General features: G+C 32.8%; 2 protein-coding genes across 2 annotated transcripts; one reads left to right on the top strand and one right to left on the bottom strand.

Moving 5' to 3' along the window:
* The first annotated feature begins 3,019 nt into the window (after positions 1–3,019).
* On the top strand, positions 3,020–14,311 carry LOC131624851 (pleiotropic drug resistance protein 2-like). Its single transcript, XM_058895773.1, has 20 exons — positions 3,020–3,497; positions 3,581–3,701; positions 6,011–6,099; positions 8,464–8,548; positions 8,681–8,971; positions 9,144–9,234; positions 9,349–10,249; positions 10,344–10,504; positions 10,620–10,723; positions 10,849–11,014; positions 11,095–11,190; positions 11,328–11,470; positions 11,567–11,899; positions 12,013–12,303; positions 12,394–12,477; positions 12,557–12,690; positions 12,798–13,025; positions 13,167–13,338; positions 13,449–13,703; positions 13,888–14,311. Exons 1-20 carry the CDS (start codon positions 3,124–3,126, stop codon positions 14,155–14,157), a joined length of 4,389 nt encoding a protein of 1,462 aa, XP_058751756.1. The 5' UTR covers positions 3,020–3,123; the 3' UTR covers positions 14,158–14,311.
* A 559-nt stretch (positions 14,312–14,870) lies between these two features.
* LOC131624852 (uncharacterized) lies at positions 14,871–20,227 on the bottom strand. The gene is made up of 3 exons (XM_058895774.1): positions 17,580–20,227; positions 16,001–16,311; positions 14,871–15,561 (listed from the first exon to the last, which is right to left on the bottom strand). The coding sequence occupies exons 1-3, from the start codon at positions 19,829–19,831 to the stop codon at positions 15,194–15,196; spliced, it is 2,931 nt and encodes a 976-aa protein (XP_058751757.1). The 5' UTR covers positions 19,832–20,227; the 3' UTR covers positions 14,871–15,193.
* Positions 20,228–20,452: the final 225 nt, after the last annotated feature.

The following is a 20,452-nucleotide window of genomic DNA, read 5'->3' as shown; positions in this document are numbered from 1 at the left end:
CCTTTTCCAAGACTTCACATGCTTGCTTCGACAATTCACAATCACCGACTTCTCAAAGTTGTCACCATCCACAAATTGATGGATACAAAACAACGTTTTGTAATCTTTCTTCTTCTCTTTCCTATGTGTTGCTCGTTGTACATTTGTTGCCTCTTCGAAAAGAGGACTCACCTTGTTCTTGATCACTTCAAGAATATCTCAGTAGTCAAATAACACATTCATTTGCTTGCACCATTTGTCGTAATTCTTTGCCTCAAGAATTAGTAGGTTTATATGTATTCTTTCATTGGAGATATAGTTCATCTTGCACATTAGGTGTTTAGTGGATCGAACCAAACTGTTGATGTCAAATGTTAGAACGTGGAATCACTTGGTTGGTAAAAATGGAGGGTTGAATGTGGAGTGAGGGAGATATAGAGAGAATTATATATATATATATATATATATATATATATATATATATACACACACACACAGAGAGAGAGAGAGGGAGAGAGAGAGAGAGAGAGAGAGAGAGAGAGAGAGAATTGAAGGTAAGAATGTATATTTTTATTAACATTGATGAGGATGCCTCCAAGATATTTATACAAATAACACAAATGGATTGAGACACGAGCTACATAAGTCAAATAATAGAAAACTGAAAAACTTAGGTTTATAACTAATTACACAAAATCTGTAACCGTTTACAGCTATTAAAACTTTTAAAAAATACAAACATTGATAACCTATTACTTAATCACTTTAAAATAAATAAATATTAAAATATTGACAACATTAAATGCCTGAATGATTAGAATCACATAAAATATTTATAAAAAAATTTAAAAATGTGAAAAACATAAAATCAACTCTGGTGTTCATGATAGTTATTTTGTGGAAATGATGAGTTGCGTATTGACTTTAAATTGATGATATGTGTTTCAAACATTTTACAAATCATCCAAAGATCTTAGTAAGCTCAAGTCAAAGTGATTATTCTTACTTCAGTCATCATTGCTGTCAATTCTATTTGGCATAGCAGAAACAAAGCTAGGTATGACAATAAACCAATTTATTGGAGAATCTATATTAACAATATTTTTTCCCTAATATCAATTACTGAAAACACAACTAAAGAATCTTCCTCATCCTCTATGGAGGAGTTTCGAATCCTTAAAATCTTTAAAGTTCTGATTCACCCGCCTAAAGCCCCTAAGATACGAGAATTGTTTTGGACTTCTCCAACCAATCCTTGGATTAAATGTAACAGTGATAGGGGAGCTCTAGGCGCCCCTGGCTCAGCGGCGTATGGTGGCCTATTTCGAAACCACTCCGCTAATTTTTTTGGCTGCTTTGCTACAAATATTGGCTCGTCCTTTGCTCTCCACGCGGAACTCATCAAGGCTATGACGATTATAGAAATTTCAGGTCAAAAGGGTTGGAATTACCTCTGGTTAGAAACAGGCTCCAAACTGGTTTGTTAAGCTTTTTTGAGTCCTTCGATCATCCCTTAGAGACTCAAAAACAAGTGGTCAAACTGCATTAACATCACTTCCAATATGGCATTTACTGTGTCGCACATCAACCGTGAAGGTAACCACTGCACTAACAAGATTGTCAACCTTAGTCTCTCTACAATGACAGTCTTTGGTGAGACTCTATTCCGAACCCGATCACTTTGCCCCAAATCGTTTAAGTTTTCCTTCTTTTCGCTTTTGTAATGCTTGAAGATTTTTGGCTTTATGTCCCTCTTTTTATATCTTCCTTTGATTTATATACTTTCAGGTGATAGTCCTTGCTCACTTGATGAGTTACCTCTTGACTTTAACTTGAATCAGTTCTTGACACTTAAAGTTAAAAAGAATTATCGATAAAATTTTAAAACTTTCCTGTAATAACGTATTACTTAAAAATTCCAAATAATGTTGTTAACTTTTGTTAATTTAACAAAACACTGAAAAAAATAAACGTTAAATGAAGTCTCTCTCTATTGTATTTTTCTGTAATAAAAGAAAAAAATCTTATTTTAAAATAGTATATTCAATAATAGTATAAATTGCGTTGATTGCATGAATTGAAATGACAAAACTGTAACATCGCTGAAAGACGAAACAGGAACATTGCTTTGGTTGGAGTTTCACTATTTTTGGACTCCATTAACGTGAAAAGGAAACTTCCATGAAAAATCTTCATCTAACTCAACTTAGAAATTACCCTATTTTCCCTAGTATTTTCTATTTGAAAATGTATTGTTGCTAATTGTCATTTTGTGTTTACATAAAATCAAATTATTCAAATTTATTAATTATATATGAAACCAAACACTATCCATATCTAGTTAATTATTAAAATAAAGTATTCACATTTTTAAAGATATTTTATTAAATCATTTGAGATGAATGTATGATAAACATTTTATAAATATAAAATATTAGATTTCATTCCTATGTATTTAAATTTATCTTAAAAAATATTTTCTATCTTTTAAATTTTTTTAATAAAACTATTTATTTTCTCTATTAATTATTATTATAAAATTATTTTTATTAAAAAATATAATATAAAAAATCTACTTTTAAATTTTAGAAAAATTTTAATAATAGAATTCAATATTTTGAAATTATAAATGACCGAAAGTTTATTGTAAGACATTCTCAAAGCAGACTCAAATAAAATGATTAAACAAAAAAAAACGTGTTCCAATAATCAATATGTTTTCGTATTTTGTCTTTGACATCTTTAAGTTTATAACATTAAAAATAATAATTTTTTTACGAAAAGTCTAAAGAATTATACATAATAATGTTGTCGTCTATCTAAATTAATAGATGTAATTTTTAAAAAGATTAAATTTTATTGTCCGCAATTTTTATTTATTTTTTTTTCTATTTCTGTATAAATTTTAGTGTATGAATGTAAATTTTACCATTATATTTAAAAAACAAAAATAAAACATTCCTTAATAAGGTGTATAGTGAAAAGGTATAATTAAATTGGTCTTGACACAACACCAAATAATCCATAAAGTCCAAGCCATAAATGATTTATGTTCCTTTCAAAATCTCCTTACCAAATACCTACCTATTAGGAATTTCATTAATACCATAAGCACACACAACACACAAGTGTACTATAAGTAAAATGGAGGAAGGGTTAGATGGAGAAGAAGTTTTGAGGTCAATAAGTAGCCTAAGGATGAATATAGGATCTTCAAGTAGAAGAAGTTGGGCATCAACAAGTGGTGGTGATGATGTTTTTGAGAGAAACAAGAATGAAATAATTGTTGATGATGAGGAAGAGCTTAAATGGGCAGCCATAGAAAGGCTTCCTACTTTTGAAAGGCTAAGGAAAAGCATTGTGAAACAAGTTATTGAGAGTGGTGGATTTAGTTATGAAGAAGTTGATATATCAAAGCTTGGTATTCATGATAAGAGTAAACTCATGGATGGTATATTAACTAGGGTTGAAGAAGATAATGAAAAGTTTCTCTTTAAGATAAGGGAGAGGATTCAAAGGTTTTCTTTTCTTTTTTGTTTTACTAATATTTAATTATTTAGTTTTGATTATATGTTTTTTTTTAAGATAATGTTGTTTTCAGGGTTGAGATAGAGATTCCAAAGGTGGAAGTGAGATTTGAGAAATTGTATGTTGAAGGAGATGCATTTAATGGAAGCAGATCATTACCAACACTTGTGAACTCAACCATGAATGTGATAGAGGTATTAACTCTTTGTCAGTTACTACTCAATAGGTGGGCACCATCATTCCTATTATTTGTTTTTTTTACCTACTCTACTCTTTGTAATAATAATTACTCTTTACAACTTAATTACACTTTACTTCTAAATTAAGACTCTCATCAGCTTGTTTCAACCATTTTTTAAAATAATTTTATAATATTATATATTTTTGTTTAGAAAAAATTATAATTTTTTTCGAAAAAAATGTAAATAAAAAATTAATTTTAATAATTTTTCTTAAAAATTAATTTTATTAATTTTTCTTAAAATATTACTTCAGGCATTTCATAATTTTAATATAACTTTTATTAGATACTAAAATTATTTAAATTTAAAACTATTTGAATTTTTTAAAATTTATTTTTTATATTTTATTTCACAAAAATTCTGATTTTAGTTAAATATTAATTTTCAATAATGTGCATTCATTTAATGTCAAAATTATTCTTTTAATTTATAACTAATGAGTTTATAAAACTCTTAATATTGTAAAAAAAAATTATAAAAATATAGAAAAAACATTTTTTTATAGTTAATACAAAAATATCCTAAATCTCAATTGATAAGAATTATACATTATGTGGAATTCAACTCTAGTTGATGATATCCTAGGTGTCAAAATTTCGTAAAAATAATTAGACGGAGCAAACATAGTTAAGGATGCGAGTCTAAAATTTTGAACCGTTCAGCAAAAAAAATGACGGCGGGACGGAAAGTGCATGTAGACTTTGTACCTTTTAGACTTAAAAATATAAAATTTTATAAAAATGTCCGTACTCGCTAAAGTCTGAAAAAAAACAGAGCGGACATATTTGAAGTTGGGAATTTAAAATATTGGTCGGTTCTATAAAAAAAGTACGAACAAAACAGATATGTTTAACACATCAGATCCGTTTTATTAACACTAACTCTCTTTTAAAAACACTTGTTAATTTTATTTTTTCACTCATATATTAAAAATTCCACATTAAATAATATATAACGGGAAGATTTGGTTATAAGTGGAATAATCTTCACATTACTAATCAATTTTGTAAAAATAAGTTAAATTCAATATTTTTTTTAACATGGTGTATCAAATGTCGGTGGACCCCTTGCTATCATACGTTTCCCCTAGACTCATCCATCATTTATTCAACCACATTTCGTCACTTATACTTCTTCCCCCTTATCTTAATATTGTAATCTATAGTTAATTATCAAGTTACATGTCTCAAGGTATGTTCCCTTTAGGTTCTGAGTTCGAAGGAGCTTAGGATTAATTTTCGGAGGTTACGTGAAACAATAATACTCTCGGATGGATTAATCGGTACGGAAGAAAAGAGACCATTTTATAAAATAAAAAAAAAAGTTATACGCTGTTTAAATTTCCATCTAGTTATATGTTGTTAAAATTTCCATTAATCATCTTACCTAGATATCTTATCATATATGTAAAATAATTAAAGATATATTAATAAATAAATACAGTTAATAATTTGTAAAAAAAAAAATTATAGAAAGACATAAGAAAATTATCAAGAGATCTGGGCATTTAATCACGGAGTACTTAGGTGTCCTATTCTTCTTTCTCATGTCAAAAGAGGAAAAAAAAATCTTAAAAAGGATTTTACATAAAAGTTTGTCCTAACATTAAAAGTTGTAAAATGCTTTAAAAAGTTTAATAATGTAAAAATATTTTAGACATACGTGGTCCAACCATATCTTATTAGTATGCTGTTGCATGTTAATTTTTTTAATGTCGGAAAGATGATATTATTTCTTAAAATATTTACAATAATATTAATAATATTTTGTAAAATTATTAACCAAATAAATTTATGAAAAATACTTGCATGAGCACAAACATAACAGGTGGTTATACAAACAACCAATCACAATTTTTTATTAATTAAAAAATAAAATAAAAAATTTTCCTCTCCTACTCAATCACAACCACCCCATGAATCCAATTAAAAAAGAAATTAAATTTTAAATAAATTTAAAATTTTCTCTTTTCTTATTGGTTGTTCCTAACACTCATGATTTATGTTCGTATCCATGCAAATTTTTCTCTAAATTTATATTATTATGGTGATTTGTACTACTCCGACCTTATTTATAAGCAAATATTTTATTTTTAGGTTCATTGAGTAATGAATGTATATAATCTATTATGCAGACCAGATATACTCATTACTCAATGAACCTAAAAAAATAATCTTTACTTATAAATAAGGCCAGATGGAGTATATAAGTATGTTGTGTATAAAAGGGTTTGTGTAACAAAATTTGGTTGTTAAAAACAGGGAGTTCTTGGAGCAATGAAGGTTGTGCCTTCAAAGAAAAGTGTAATAAAAATACTTGAAGATGTGAGTGGAATTATCAAACCAGCAAGGTAACTGACTCATGGGGCCATATTTATTACTCTTACATTACTCCTATATATAGTACTAGTACCAGTAGTAGGTTTCTTAATTTATGTTAAGAAAAAGATAAAAGAGGAAATTTTGGCTATAAGATAACCACCGTTTTGAATAGTCTTAAATAATGTGTTGGAAATGTGAAAAACCTTATGTCATGGAAGAAGACCTAGTAGTAATCTATAAATATCGGTGCATCATAAACAAAAATACCACACATGCAATTAATTGATCAATATCATAACTAGCAATATTTTTTAGACCACAGACCAAAGGAGAGCCTAATTTTATTTTCATTTGAATATCTTTTTAATCTTGACAGATAAAAGAGCTCATTTTATTAAACGTGGTTGGATAACTACCACATAATATGTTTTTTTTACCTACCCTATGGAAGAGAAAACTTTTTCAATGTCAGTCTTAATATATTAAAATAAGAGAGATAACACTTTTTCAGTATCCGTCTTAAAAGAAACATTGTTGACATTTTCAATTCCTATTAAATTTTGTCTACCTATTCAATGTGACAAGTATAAAAGAAACAATGCAAAAATAATTTATATATAATTTTGTTAAATAATTCTTAATTTTTCTTTCTTATAAAATTAACTGTATTTCTTAACTTATGTGATAAGTTTAAAACAATTTATAATAAAATATAGAAAAAATATTAAATAATTTTTTAATAAAGTCCAAATATATTATAAAATTAAAAATTATAAAAAAAAAAAGTCAAACCAAAATCCTCTCAAAATAAAAATCTAAAAAAAAAAAATAGTGCAAGACTATCTCTAGAATTTATTATGATAAGTAGAATTGACAAAATGGGCTCGGCTCATTGGGCCGGCCCACGAGCCTTGTATTTTATCATGGGTCGGGCCGCAAAAAATATTTAAAAAACACAACCCTATCTTTTTCGGCACCAAACTTATGTTTTTCATTGGCCGGGCTGGGCCGGTCAAGCGGACTTCGGGCTGGCCCATTAAAATAAAATTTTAAAATAATTTTAGTTAATTTTGGAAGAAAAAAAATATCGAACTAAGGTATAATTGCATAAAAGTATTTCAATTGAAAAAGAAAAATTAAAGAGAATGAATATATGTTTCAAGATGATATAGTTAAAGAAATAGTTGTGAGATAAAGAGAAACTTTTATAAGTATTAGAGATAATATTCAGTTTTTCTCTACTTTTACATAGATATCTTCGTGAGATTCGTATATATGGATATTGATTTGATGAATATTTTAAATAGCAATTAACTAAGTTTATCATTACTCTCTTTTGTGTAGCTTTTATCTATTAGATTCTTTTTATAAATTTAAAATTATAATATTGAAATAAAAGAGTGACTGGCCCACCGAGCCACATGGTCTATTAATAAATGGGTCGGACTCATTTTTTACACATGAAGTAATCGGGTCGGTCCATTTGACAACTCTAATGATAAGTCCAAATAAAAGAGATCAATTTAAATTTAAAATAAAAAAGAAAAATTTATAAGTAATTTAATGAAATAGAAAAATAAAAATTAATGTATTTAAAATAAAATAAGATAAGCTCACGCACCCATAGAATATGGAATTTCTTTTATAGTTAGCATATTTAAAATTAAAATATCTATTCTGCATAATATATTTTTTCAGTTTTATTTATTACCAAGAATTAATTTTTCTATTTATCGAATAATTTTTTTTTATAAAATAGAACCGAAAGCCGTAAGTTTGTCTTTGATTTCTGAAAGATGCAAATTGTCCTTGAGAGAGTTTATTTTGTTAGAAGGAAGGAAAAAAAAAAGTTAATTTCATAAATATTTTTTCTTCTTTAAACCCAACACAATATAATTATGTTTTGGGTGAAATTATTTTTTCAGCTATTCATTGTGTTTCATCTCTAAAAAAGAAAAAAAAAACGTTTATAAATAATGTAAAAAAGTTGGATAACATTTGACATAAGAGATAAGAGAAAAGGGATGAAAATTATTTTTAACACAACCATAAATCCCGCGAAGTTAAATTATAAATTTTAAATTATTCTCTGATTTTACACTTTAAATTATTCAGATTGAATGAATATGTAATACTTTTTTATATCGATATTACACTACCATTAAACTCCATACATAAATCACTTCTAAAACATCTTCATTCTTTTCTGGGTTTTTTAAGGTTCATTCTTTCATGAATGACATGTGAGAAATGTTTATTTACTCAAACACAAAAAAGAGACACATGCAAAAGAAGTTGCAACAAATAAGTGAAATATGTGTAGATTAAAACAAAAGCTACTGTATTCATCTTTCTCACTAGTCTTGTATCTATCTTTCTCAAATACTGTACAGAGTAACATTACTATTGGGACCTCCCGGATCAGGAAAAACTACTCTTCTGCAGGCACTTGCTGGCAAATTAGACAGAGATTTAAGGGTTGGTATAAAAAAAGCAACAATATATATGTTTCTATCATTTTATGATTTATATATCTAAATGATGCAACTGAGCATGTATATGACTTAGCACATTATACACGTTGCATGATCAAAATTTTCATTTCAATAGGTATCAGGAAGAGTCACTTATTGTGGTCATGAGTTATCAGAATTTGTTCCTCAAAGAACATGTGCATATATCAGTCAACATAATCTTCATCATGGCGAGATGACAGTAAGAGAGACACTCGACTTTTCCGGACGATGCTTGGGAGTTGGAACAAGGCATGATCTACTTGTCGAATTGACGAGGAGAGAAAAGCAGGCCGGATTCAAACCTGATCCAGATATAGATGCTTTCATGAAAGCCACTGCAGTCGGAGGTCAGGAAACAAGTCTCATCACAGATTATGTTCTCAAGGTTTGACGCCTTTATATCTTTTTTACTACTATACCTTTTGTGTGGCATTATGATATTCTCTGTGGCACCAACACCTCTGAAAAAAGATACGTCCGTGTTTGTATCGGTATGTCTGTGTCCGTGCTACATATTAATATTTCTTGCTGTCTTATATCAATGAAAATTGACTCAGATTCTTGGACTTGAAATGTGTTCCGATACTATGGTGGGAGATGAGATGAGAAGGGGAATATCCGGTGGAGAAAAGAAGCGGTTAACTACAGGTACGAGAAAATAGTTATATAAAACATGAGCTAATGCTTCGATTGTTTTCCGTTTCAAATATCTTCTCTTTGTTCAACGCTCACGCAATGAAGCTTCGGTATAATGAAATGCAGGTGAGATGCTGGTAGGACCTGCTAAAGTTTTCTTAATGGACGAGATCTCGACGGGTCTAGATAGTTCAACAACCTTCCAAATTGTCAGATTCTTGAGGCAACTAGTTCATATCAATGATGTCACAATGATAATCTCTCTTTTACAACCTGCGCCAGAAACATTTGATCTTTTTGACGACATAATCTTACTTTCAGAAGGTCATATTGTCTACCAAGGCCCGCGTGAAAACGTTCTCGGTTTTTTCGAGAGCGTAGGATTCAAATGTCCAGATAGAAAAGGAGTTGCCGATTTCTTACAAGAGGTTACGTCTAAAAAGGATCAAGAGCAGTACTGGTTCATAAGGGACAAACCATACCATTATATCAGTGTTCCCGAGTTCGTAACTCACTTCAACAGCTATAGCATTGGACAACAACTTTCTCAAGAGCTAGAGGTTCCTTATGATCGGTCGAAAACTCATCCTGCTGCATTGGTTAAGGATAAATATGGAATCTCAAAACTCGAACTCTTCAAGGCATGTTTTGCAAGAGAGTGGCTACTGATGAAACGAAGCGCTTTTATATACATATTCAAGACTAGTCAGATTATGATTATGTCCTTGATTGCTATGACAGTGTTTTTTCGAACAGAAATGAAATATGGTAAACTTGAAGATGGGAGAAAATACTATGGTGCATTATTCTTCAGTTTGATTAATTTGATGTTCAATGGAATGGCCGAGCTTGCAATGACTATATTTCGACTTCCGGTTTTCTTCAAGCAGAGAGATTTGTTATTTTATCCTGCTTGGGCTTTTGCACTTCCCATATGGATCCTTAGAATCCCTCTCTCTTTTCTGGAATCAGGATTATGGGTTGTCCTTACTTATTACACTATCGGTTTTGCTCCCGCTGCAAGTAGGTATGAAAATCCGCAATTGCTGTTTATCAAGAAATAATCTGATTTTCAAGAAATAATCTGATTTTTCGAAACTGAATTTGTACAACTGTAACAGATTTTGTTGTCAGTTTTTGGCATTCTTCTGCATTCATCAGATGAGTTTAGCTCTATTCCGATTCATTGCTGCTATTGGAAGAACACAAGTTGTGGCAAACACACTTGGTACCTTTATACTGCTACTTGTTTTCTTACTTGGCGGCTTCATTATCGCCCGAGGTGAGCGCTATTTGTTCTTTAGCATCTCATGAACTTCATTCGTAAAAGATAAATGTATGCAGAAAACAAGGTATTAGAAGAATGACTTATGCAACTTTAATAATGTTCTTTACAGATGACATTGAACCATGGATGATATGGGGCTATTATGCTTCTCCTATGATGTATGGTCAGAATGCTATTGCCATCAATGAGTTCCTCGACGAGAGATGGAGTTCTGTAAGATCCTGAGAAAAAAAAACTCTTCGATTTGATTTTCCTTCTAACCAAATACAGACCATCTTTTGTACGACATTTAAAATCGATATTGATTAAAGTGAAATATTTTTAACGATCCGTTACAGCCCAATTTGGACCCAAGAGTACCTGAACCTACAGTTGGGAAGGCTCTTCTTAAGGCTAGAAACATGTTTACAGAAGAATATTGGTACTGGATTTGTATTGGTGCTCTCTTAGGCTTTTCCTTGCTTTTCAACGTTCTTCTCATTATCGCGCTGACATTTTTGAATCGTAAGTCTCCATACTGCTTGTTTCGGTTTCGGTTTCTGCTATAAGACTGTCTCTAACAAGGTCATAAAGTTGAATTGCAGCATTTGGAGATTCTAAATCCATTCTTCTGGAAGAGGAAAATGAGAAAAAGGAAACAACAAAAGAGAGTTATGTTTCAAAAGCTAAATCATCTGAATGTAATTACTCAACTATACCTATTTATTTTCATCAAATGTTTATGTTCTTAGGCACTAAATTTCGGTTTTATTTGAAAAAAATGTTATACAAGAGGAAAACAATGTGACAGTTTTATAATTAAAATGACTATATGCAGCCATTGAAATGGCAGAAAGAAACACCTCAGAGAGTCTAATTCTCAAAGCAGACACTTCAACAACAAAGAGAGGAATGGTGTTACCCTTTAGGCCCCTATCACTTGCTTTTGATCGCGTGAATTACTACATCAATATGCCAGCCGTAAGTTTTGCGCACTCTATCTTCATTTTAATCGTCTCCATTTACTATGCACTTCAGCATTGCCTTTACGATGTCTTACTAGTACTTTCGTAGCAGGAAATGAAAAAACAAGGATTTGAGGAGAGTCGGCTCCAATTACTAAGAGATGTAAGTGGTGCTTTCAGGCCTGGAGTACTAACAGCATTAGTAGGTGTAACTGGTGCTGGAAAAACCACACTGATGGATGTTCTTGCTGGAAGAAAAACCGGTGGTTATATTGAAGGAAGCATTAGTGTATCCGGTTATCCAAAGAATCAAGCAACTTTTGCTCGAATCAGTGGATACTGTGAACAAAACGATATCCACTCTCCGAATCTTACAGTCTATGAATCTATTGTTTTTTCTGCTTGGCTACGTCTCGGTAAGGAGGTCAACAAAGAAACACAGAAGGTGTGCTTTATTATAATCAGCTCTTACATTGAACTCCAAATATGTAGCTAAATCATCATCGGCGATTCAACTTTAAATACTGATCTATTCTTAACCATCCTCTCTTGCTACAGATGTTTGTTGAGGAAGTTATGAAACTTGTCGAGCTACATCCATTAAGGAATTTTTTAGTAGGACTTCCGGGAATAGATGGTCTATCGACAGAACAAAGAAAGAGACTCACCATTGCTGTAGAATTGGTTGCAAATCCTTCTATCATCTTTATGGATGAGCCAACATCAGGCCTTGATGCTAGAGCTGCAGCGATTGTTATGCGTACTGTCAGAAATACAGCGGATACAGGGAGAACTGTGGTCTGCACAATTCACCAACCAAGCATCGATATATTTGAATCTTTTGACGAGGTATAATTTTCTCAAAATCTGGGAGATGAATTTTTACTTCTGTGAGAGTTATGAAAAAACAACGCTCTCTCAATTTCGTCTTTCATTCAGCTGCTTTTGATGAAGAGAGGAGGACAAATAATATACAGTGGTCCACTTGGTCAACAATCTCAGAAGCTTGTTAAGTACTTCGAGGTGAGTATGACTTCGGCATTGCAAAATATGAAAAATTCTTAAATTATGTAATCTTTTAAACTATGTGAACCTTTTTCAGGCTATTCCGGGAATTCCGAGAATTAAAGAAGGATATAATCCTGCCACATGGATGTTGGAGATTAGTTCTCCAACAGTTGAGTCTCAGCTAAGTGTAGACTTTGCAGATTTGTTTACTAAGTCAGAATTGTATCAGTTAAGTATTAGTTGAAGTTACATTCTCATATTACTAGCATTGTTCTTTTTATCAATCTGAAATTTGAAGGTTTTCTCTACTCGTTTCTGATATAAGCTCTTTTCAGGACGAATCAAGAACTTATTAAAGAGCTAAGCATGCCATTACCAGGAACGAAAGATCTTAATTTTGCTTCTAAACACTCCCGGTCTTTCATTACTCAATGCAAAGCTTGCTTCTGGAAACAGCATTGGTCATACTGGAGGAATCCTCAATATAATGCCATCCGTTTCTTCCTGTCGATATCTGTAGGTGTTATTTTTGGACTCGTTTTTTGGAAAAAAGCAGATAAAATGTAAGTCTACTTGGTCTCGAAGTTGGTATTGTACTTAAAGATACAGATTGTCGTTACATTTTTAACCTTTGATATGAAAAAATATGAATCAAGTAAGATCAAGAGTACCATAGGTGATGACTAAAAAGAATTTTGTTGCAGACACAAAGAACAAGATCTTATGAATTTAGAGGGAGCCATGTATTCAGCTATTTTATTTCTTGGAGCCACCAACATTTCTGCAGTTCAACCTGTAGTAGCAGTAGAAAGAACAGTCTTCTACCGAGAAAAAGCGGCCGGAATGTACTCAGCTCTCCCTTATGCATTTGCTCAGGTAAATGAACCTGAACCTTTCACACACAAAATAGAACAAAACAAAAACTACAGTTCAGTGAATTCCAATAACTGAGTAAACTTATGAAATGGACAAGCATTGACTTGCAGGTGGCAATAGAATGTATATATGTTGCAATCCAAACATTTGTTTATACCCTTATCCTTTACTCAATGATGGGATTCCCTTGGCAAGCTGACAAGTTCATCTGGTTCTACTACTTCATCTTCATGTCATTTGTCTACTTCACACTATATGGAATGATGACTGTGTCTCTGACACCAAACCATCAAATTGCTGCAATTGTTATGTCATTCTTTCTAGTGTTCTGGAACATATTCTCGGGTTTCGTTATCCCCAAATCGGTATGCATCACAATGAAATGATCAGATATATTATACTCGAGGAGTGACAAAACAAATTTTAACATTAGTATGCATGATTTTAGAAATATAGTTCACGCATTATTAAGAACACGTATTGAACCTTCACAACGAAGTTGGTTTAGTTCACACATTGATTATGTAACTGCTGATTTCACTTTCGCAGGAAATTCCAATATGGTGGAGATGGTATTATTGGGGGTGTCCAACTGCTTGGACTGTATATGGTCTCGTGACATCACAGTTGGGTGACAGAGAGACTCCAATAGAGGTACCTGGAGCTGGAACAATATCAGTAAAAGCATACCTCAATCAAGAGATGGGCTTTGAATATGACTTCCTTGGAGTTGTTGCTGTGGCTCATATTGCTTTTGTTCTTGTGTTTCTATTTGTATTTGCTTATGCAATCAAGGTCCTTAATTTCCAGAAGAGGTAGTAAATAATAGAAAAATAAAAACAGAAAGCACCAATACAAATGAAGAACAAAGGAAAAAGAAATATTTTAACTTTAAGGTTTCTGTACCATAAATAGCTGGAATAGACATAGAATTTTGGCTATCAATGCCTTTGGAGTTTTCCACTTGTGTCTACTCACTGTATAATGGTCACGTTATTTTCAGCTTGGCACTGATATGTTCTCCTAATTATCCCATTTGAGATGATAATGATTCATGTGCATGTTACAAATGAAAATATTTCACAGAAGTTGGAGCATTAAACAAGTTTACAACTTCTGAAGAAGAAAAAGATTGATTATCTGCCCTTCAAAGTTGCTGCATAATACGAGTGTCATTGAACAAAATTTATCTCACATCCAAAGAAAATAACAGAAACATTAGTCAAATTTTTCATTTCATAAAAAACAAGTGTATTTGTTGTGTATATTGCACAGAACAATTTTAACAACAATATATTTTGCAGTGAGAACTTGTTGAAGATCTTGAGTGATGGAATTGCATATGTAAATAAGCCTGCAATCTGCATAATGTTTCTTGTTTTAGGTTTCTGCTGTTTTTCTTCAACTAAAACTGTATTACTCTCGAGAAAAAGTTTGATAGCAAAAACTAATATTTTAATAGTTCTCAAAAACTTTGATAGCATGATCTCAACCAAAAAAAAAAACTCTATTGTGCATGTATACACCACTCCTTTTTCTCTTTCTCTTTAGCTTTTTGTATTTAAAAGAAATAACATTTTAAGAACATTGGATACATTTATCCTGAAAGTCATCTAAAATCCTATATGGCTAAAGCACAGGATTCAGCATCAGTTTTCAGTGAAATCAGTTAAAAGAATTCACAAACAGAAATTGAACTCTTACAGAGGACTCTAGTCTGAAATTGCATATCTGGTCCAAGAATATAAAGTAACTACTAACTTAACCATAGGGAAAGACAAATTATGCAATTAGGACACAAATTTTAGCACCAGGAACCGTGAAATTCCTGATAGAGCCTTCAATTATATTTTAATCATCGCCTCTCGTCGGTTTTAACAGGAGCCTTATCCAGGTCATCAATCTCCTTCCTGCTCTTTACCGAGCTCCAACTCTTGCTATTGAAATCTAGTTTCTCCAAGTCCTCCGCAATCGCCACATAACCACAAAGCAAATTCTCCACTTCGTCTCCCTGATCAGCCTCTTTGATGCTGCAGCTTTTGACACCTTCGGATTTTATCTTCTCATAGTCAGCTCTCCCCCTGCTGTTATCAGAAAGATATTTATGAATCCTCTCCGCATCTCCCAGCCCAACAAATGTGCCCAAAAACTTCACCAGAATAGTACTTTGATCTGCAGGCTTCCCTAAGCATAGTTTGATCCGTCCCCTCACAAAACCTTTGCCTGCAAGCATGAAAAGAAATAAAAAATTGCCAAATATGCATTTATCATAAGGCAAACAATTAGAGGAAGACCTAGAAAGACTATAAGAGAAGTTATTAAAAATGATCTCGAGATAAATGATTTGGATAAAAGCATGGTCCGTGATAGAACATCATGGCGAAAGTTGATCCATGTAGCCGACCCCACTTAACGGGATAAGGCTTAGTTGTATGCAGTTATCATAAGGCAACAATTGATGAGTAAAGATTCCGAGGAAGAATAAAGGATTCGTGTAGTTGGTACAAAATATTACATCTACTGTGCTAAACGTTCATCATTTAATTGGGGGTATTTATGTATCAAATCAACCAGAAAACTAAGATATACTTGGTTCACTAAAAATCATAGAGTTTGAATAATTATTATTGCAGAGTATATCAGCATTCAAACAAAAACTCACCTCTTATAAATGCCTCAATTGTTTCCATACTTATAACTTTCCAATTTTGAGGATTGTCATCCGACATCGAAATATTATGTATGATAACCACTGGTGGCCAAAGAATCAAATCCTCCTTTTGAGCCAAAGCTTCAGCATGGGGCAAGACCTGGGGAACCCAAGTTACTGTATCTTGAGGAACAGCAGTATCCCATCCCATCATAACACATATTGCTTGGTGAAGACCCAAGTGTTTAGCTCTCAGGCCAGTCTTATGGGACATAAAAGCATGAGTTACTAAGCTTCGAGTGTCCATGAATTCCTTTGAGGAACTGTACCATAAAAACAATAAAACAGGAGGGAAAACATGTTAGGACTTAATCTTAAGACATGAAACTTATTGATAACTTGTACATTATAAACTTTTTTCAAGCATTAAAATGCACAGAAGAAACTTAGAAAGATAGAAAATAACTATTTTCATTATAATGTATCTGACAAAGTTCATGTCAGAAACCGAAGAAAATTTGAATGTGCTATGAAATAAAACTTGCTGGTGTCATGATAATAACTGAAGCCAGCAGAGAAAAAAAACTAAAAATCGTATTTAGAATTAGAATATTATAATCTCCAACATTATCTGAAATAGCCTCAAAATTATCGTTTTATAATGCATCAATGAATATAGCAGCATATATAAATAGCATTCCGGTTTGACAACCATATATTCCTCAAAAGTAATGAAAGAAATTATGAAGAAGCAACTCTAATTGATTCAGTAGAACTTACTAGAATATCGCTTGCCAGAGAAATAATTTAAAACCTCAATATCAACAACTACAGAATCAGATTAATCATAACTGTCATGCATATGCAGCATATCTCTCCATCAAGTTCCTCCATAAATCTAAAACCTGAAATTACTTATATAGCCATACTTCTAATAGGATTCAATCTATATGACCAGCAATCCTAATTGTCGAGGAAATTTTAACCTATATGTATTCTCTTATCCTTACTATGCCATGGCATGTCACAGCAATCCTCTTTAGGAAGACCGTAGACCATTTATACTTTACGGGTCCCAAGTTTTTCTGGCTGTAATAATTACTTATGAACTTTAGCACAAAACTAAAGTTAAATACAAGCTTTAGCAAACATTAAACCTAACTTCAAACCAATGCAACACAGTAGCAAAATTATATTTGATTAGCACCAACAACAGAATGTACACCACTTCTGCAAAATGTGTGACTCATGTTCATCCACAGAACAGTTCAAAATATGTTTGATCTTATTTGCATGGGATTGATGTTATCAAAAACTGTCCATGCATTCCCTTTAAATGAAGTACAGCGTCAGCAATGATGCCTAATAACCTAAAGTGTGATCCCAAGAGTAATGGACCTAAAACGTGATCCCAATAATAAATCCCCTAAAGCGTGATACCAATAGTAATTTCTCTAAAGCGTGATCCCACGAATAATATCTTACACATACTTGACTTCACCTGTAAGTTAAATACTAGGGACCTCCTGATTCAATATGTTTAGAGAAGTGCTCCATTTGATAAAAGAGCGTTATAGAAAAGAAAACAGACCTTTTACCACATACAATGCAGTACAAACCACCAGCTTTTCCTTGTTTCTGGTACCTTCTTTGGACAGATAGGTTCATATTCAACTTCTTTGAGTACATTAAGAAATTCTCATGTACCATTTGTAAAAACTCCTCAGAGTCCTCGGTTGGCTGAGGTTCTGCAGCACTAGCCAAATCTTCATATGATTCGTCGTTACTTGTATGCTTGTTCTCATTGTATCCATGATACTTTTTCCAACCTTTGGGCTGTTTCTCATATGCATTTCTTCTAGAAAAATGCTGAGATTTATACCAGTTTGATGAACTAGACTTTGAATGTCTTAAATTTTGATTGGAATACTTCTGAAATCGAAATGGTGGTCTTTGTACACATCCCATAGAAACTTGAGGTGATATCCTATTGTTAGAAGGAAAACCTTCTTCATTCTCCAACTCATTGTATTTATTATTATGCTTTCTGTATATCTTATGATTGGATTCAACATTATCATATGAGTACAACATATTCATATCTTCATCATCGACCCACTCTTCATTTACATAATACTCTTCATATTCTTCAGGAGCGTCATTCCATTTACTTGATTTTATTGTTCTCAAATCATGCACATCTATTTCCTCATTGGCATAGTATTTTCTTTTCATATGTCTATCTGGATGGTTATGAATGCCAACATCCTGATTCATTTCCTGCACTCTGGCAGCTTGTCTGTAGGTTGCTGAATCACGCTTAGACAGAGGTGAACTCTGAAACCTTTCTTGCTGAAGCCCTCCAGCATCATCTCTTCCAAATTCATATTCTGTTCTTAAATTTGATATTTGATGATCAGCTTCTGGTGCATCCCGATATGAAACCTCATAATCATTAGGCATTCTATTCCCAATCTCAGTATGATTATATCCAGAACGCAGATAGGCATCACTCTGCTTTGATGCAACTGATGTTCTTCTCATATCATGATAATCTACATATTTTGGATTCTCTGATGTAGAGTGGTCATGCTCATGCAAAACACCTCTTCTTGGGTTTCCATAGTAATCTTCACTCTTACCAGTTCTATCTAAATCTGGGTGTGAGATATAATGTCTGGACAATTCTCTGTTATCATATTCTATTACAGCTTGCTCATAGTCCAATCGACCATGAGGAGCTACCCTTCTAGGTATATCATCATACTGACATAAATATTCATCATGTGCTGCTCTTGTATGCAATCTATAATTAAAATAATCTGAATGCTCAAACCTGGTAGGACTGGGACTAAGCTCACACTGATGGCAAGTAGTATTCCTCTGCCCAATTTCAGGACCTCTACTAGTGTCTACAGGTGGCCTTTGGCCATGTCCACTAAACCCTAAACATTCAGCATGTTTTCCGCTACCCCTAGGCTGATCATAAGATGTGTGTGAACAGACACAGTCGCCGTGCGAGCATAGAAAATTGCTCCTCATTTCCACAGAGGATTTCCCATAGTCCCTCGAGTGAGAAGAAGTGCCTGCAAAATCCTTTGCATAAGACGGAGATTCTTTGGAATAGGAAGCATCCCTTCCATGAAACATTGTTTTACTCTTATCAGCCCCACGGTGGGGTTCTGTGATCGGTATCTTATCCACAGGTAAATGCTCTCGGTGCTGTAGCCTTTCATACTCAAATCTCTCCGTTGGCACTCTCCTTGACGGCGGATGAAAGTTCTCACCGTCTTCCTCATATCGTGATTGTACACTTACACCGATATCCGGAATAGACCTATATGAACCTCCTTCATTTCCATTTCTCAAAAACCTCTGATCTACAGTACTCTTTCCACCGCCTAACCTGCTGCTTTCAATGAAGCCCTTCTCTCTATCCAGATAAACACGCTTTGCATCCAAATTTTCATCATCAACACCACTGTACTCCATAGATTTTGAATACTCATACTTTGGTCTCAACCCTAAAGGTGATCGTGAAGAAGTTTGATGGTCAACCCCATCATCAAAATGAGACCTTTTCCTCGCTTGATCAATAGGAGGTGACCTTGATTGAACCCTACCACTTCTCCGATCACTGATATGCCAATCAGAATCCCTCCCTTCAAACCCATCACCTACTTTCAGAGGATTCAATTTCCTCTGCTGAACCGGCAACCGATCCAACCCGTCGAGGCGGTTTCTCCGAAACATGTCAGGAGCTGAATCAAGCCGGTGGTGGGGACGCAGCTTCGGAGAAAGAGACCGTGCAGCATGATCTTCTTCACGCCGTCTGAATTGCATTTTCAATTGACTAAGCAAAAGTAAACCCTAAATACCTTTTTGTTTGAATTTTGGTATAAATTGGAAGAGAAACAAAAAAGGAAGCTATGGAAGATGAAAACCCTATCCCTAGAAAGATGTTGATAAGGGATTAAGAGAGATTAAATCAAAAATTGAAGGAGCTATTGATGAGAGATTATTGTCAAATTCAAACCTTTTGGGAGGAAAGGCGAAGCTGCATCGTCGATGGAGATAGAAGATGAATAGTCACGATGAATATGAATCGTGAGAGTTGCTTCTCCCTGTGTGTGTGATGTGAGAGTGGAACTCAGAAAGTCAGAAGTGAATGACAGTAACTGAAAATGAAAATCACAGGGTTCTCGTGAATGTGATATTGGTTTGTTTATGTTTATGTTATAATCGATACGTAGTTGGGAAAATATAAATTATACCCACTTGCATAATCAATTATTTGCTTTAAAAAAAATTACTTAACTAATTAGGAGTATAGTTATTTTAAATAAAATTATAATTATAATTTTGCACTAGTATATCTATCGACATGAGTTTGGTTGGTATATCTATGATTCAAGAAAATATATAAATTTACAACAAATGTATTCTTTCATCTTTTTATACGTT

Source organism: Vicia villosa, unplaced genomic scaffold (genome assembly GCF_029867415.1).
Source record: "Vicia villosa cultivar HV-30 ecotype Madison, WI unplaced genomic scaffold, Vvil1.0 ctg.000163F_1_1, whole genome shotgun sequence".
Taxonomy (NCBI): domain Eukaryota; kingdom Viridiplantae; phylum Streptophyta; class Magnoliopsida; order Fabales; family Fabaceae; genus Vicia; species Vicia villosa.
This window is presented reverse-complemented; position numbering and strand designations above follow the sequence as displayed.

Coding starts and splice junctions, on each gene's coding strand:
- LOC131624852 (XM_058895774.1), bottom strand. CDS start 19,831: ATGCAATTCAGACGGCGTGAAGAAGATCATGCTGCACGGTCTCTTTCT. Junction 16,312..17,579: donor TGCATTGTATGTGGTAAAAG/GTCTGTTTTCTT, acceptor TTTATGGTACAG/TTCCTCAAAGGAATTCATGG. Junction 15,562..16,000: donor AATTGAGGCATTTATAAGAG/GTGAGTTTTTGT, acceptor TCATGCTTGCAG/GCAAAGGTTTTGTGAGGGGA.
- LOC131624851 (XM_058895773.1), top strand. CDS start 3,124: ATGGAGGAAGGGTTAGATGGAGAAGAAGTTTTGAGGTCAATAAGTAGC. Junction 10,724..10,848: donor TCGACGAGAGATGGAGTTCT/GTAAGATCCTGA, acceptor GATCCGTTACAG/CCCAATTTGGACCCAAGAGT. Junction 11,015..11,094: donor CGCGCTGACATTTTTGAATC/GTAAGTCTCCAT, acceptor GTTGAATTGCAG/CATTTGGAGATTCTAAATCC.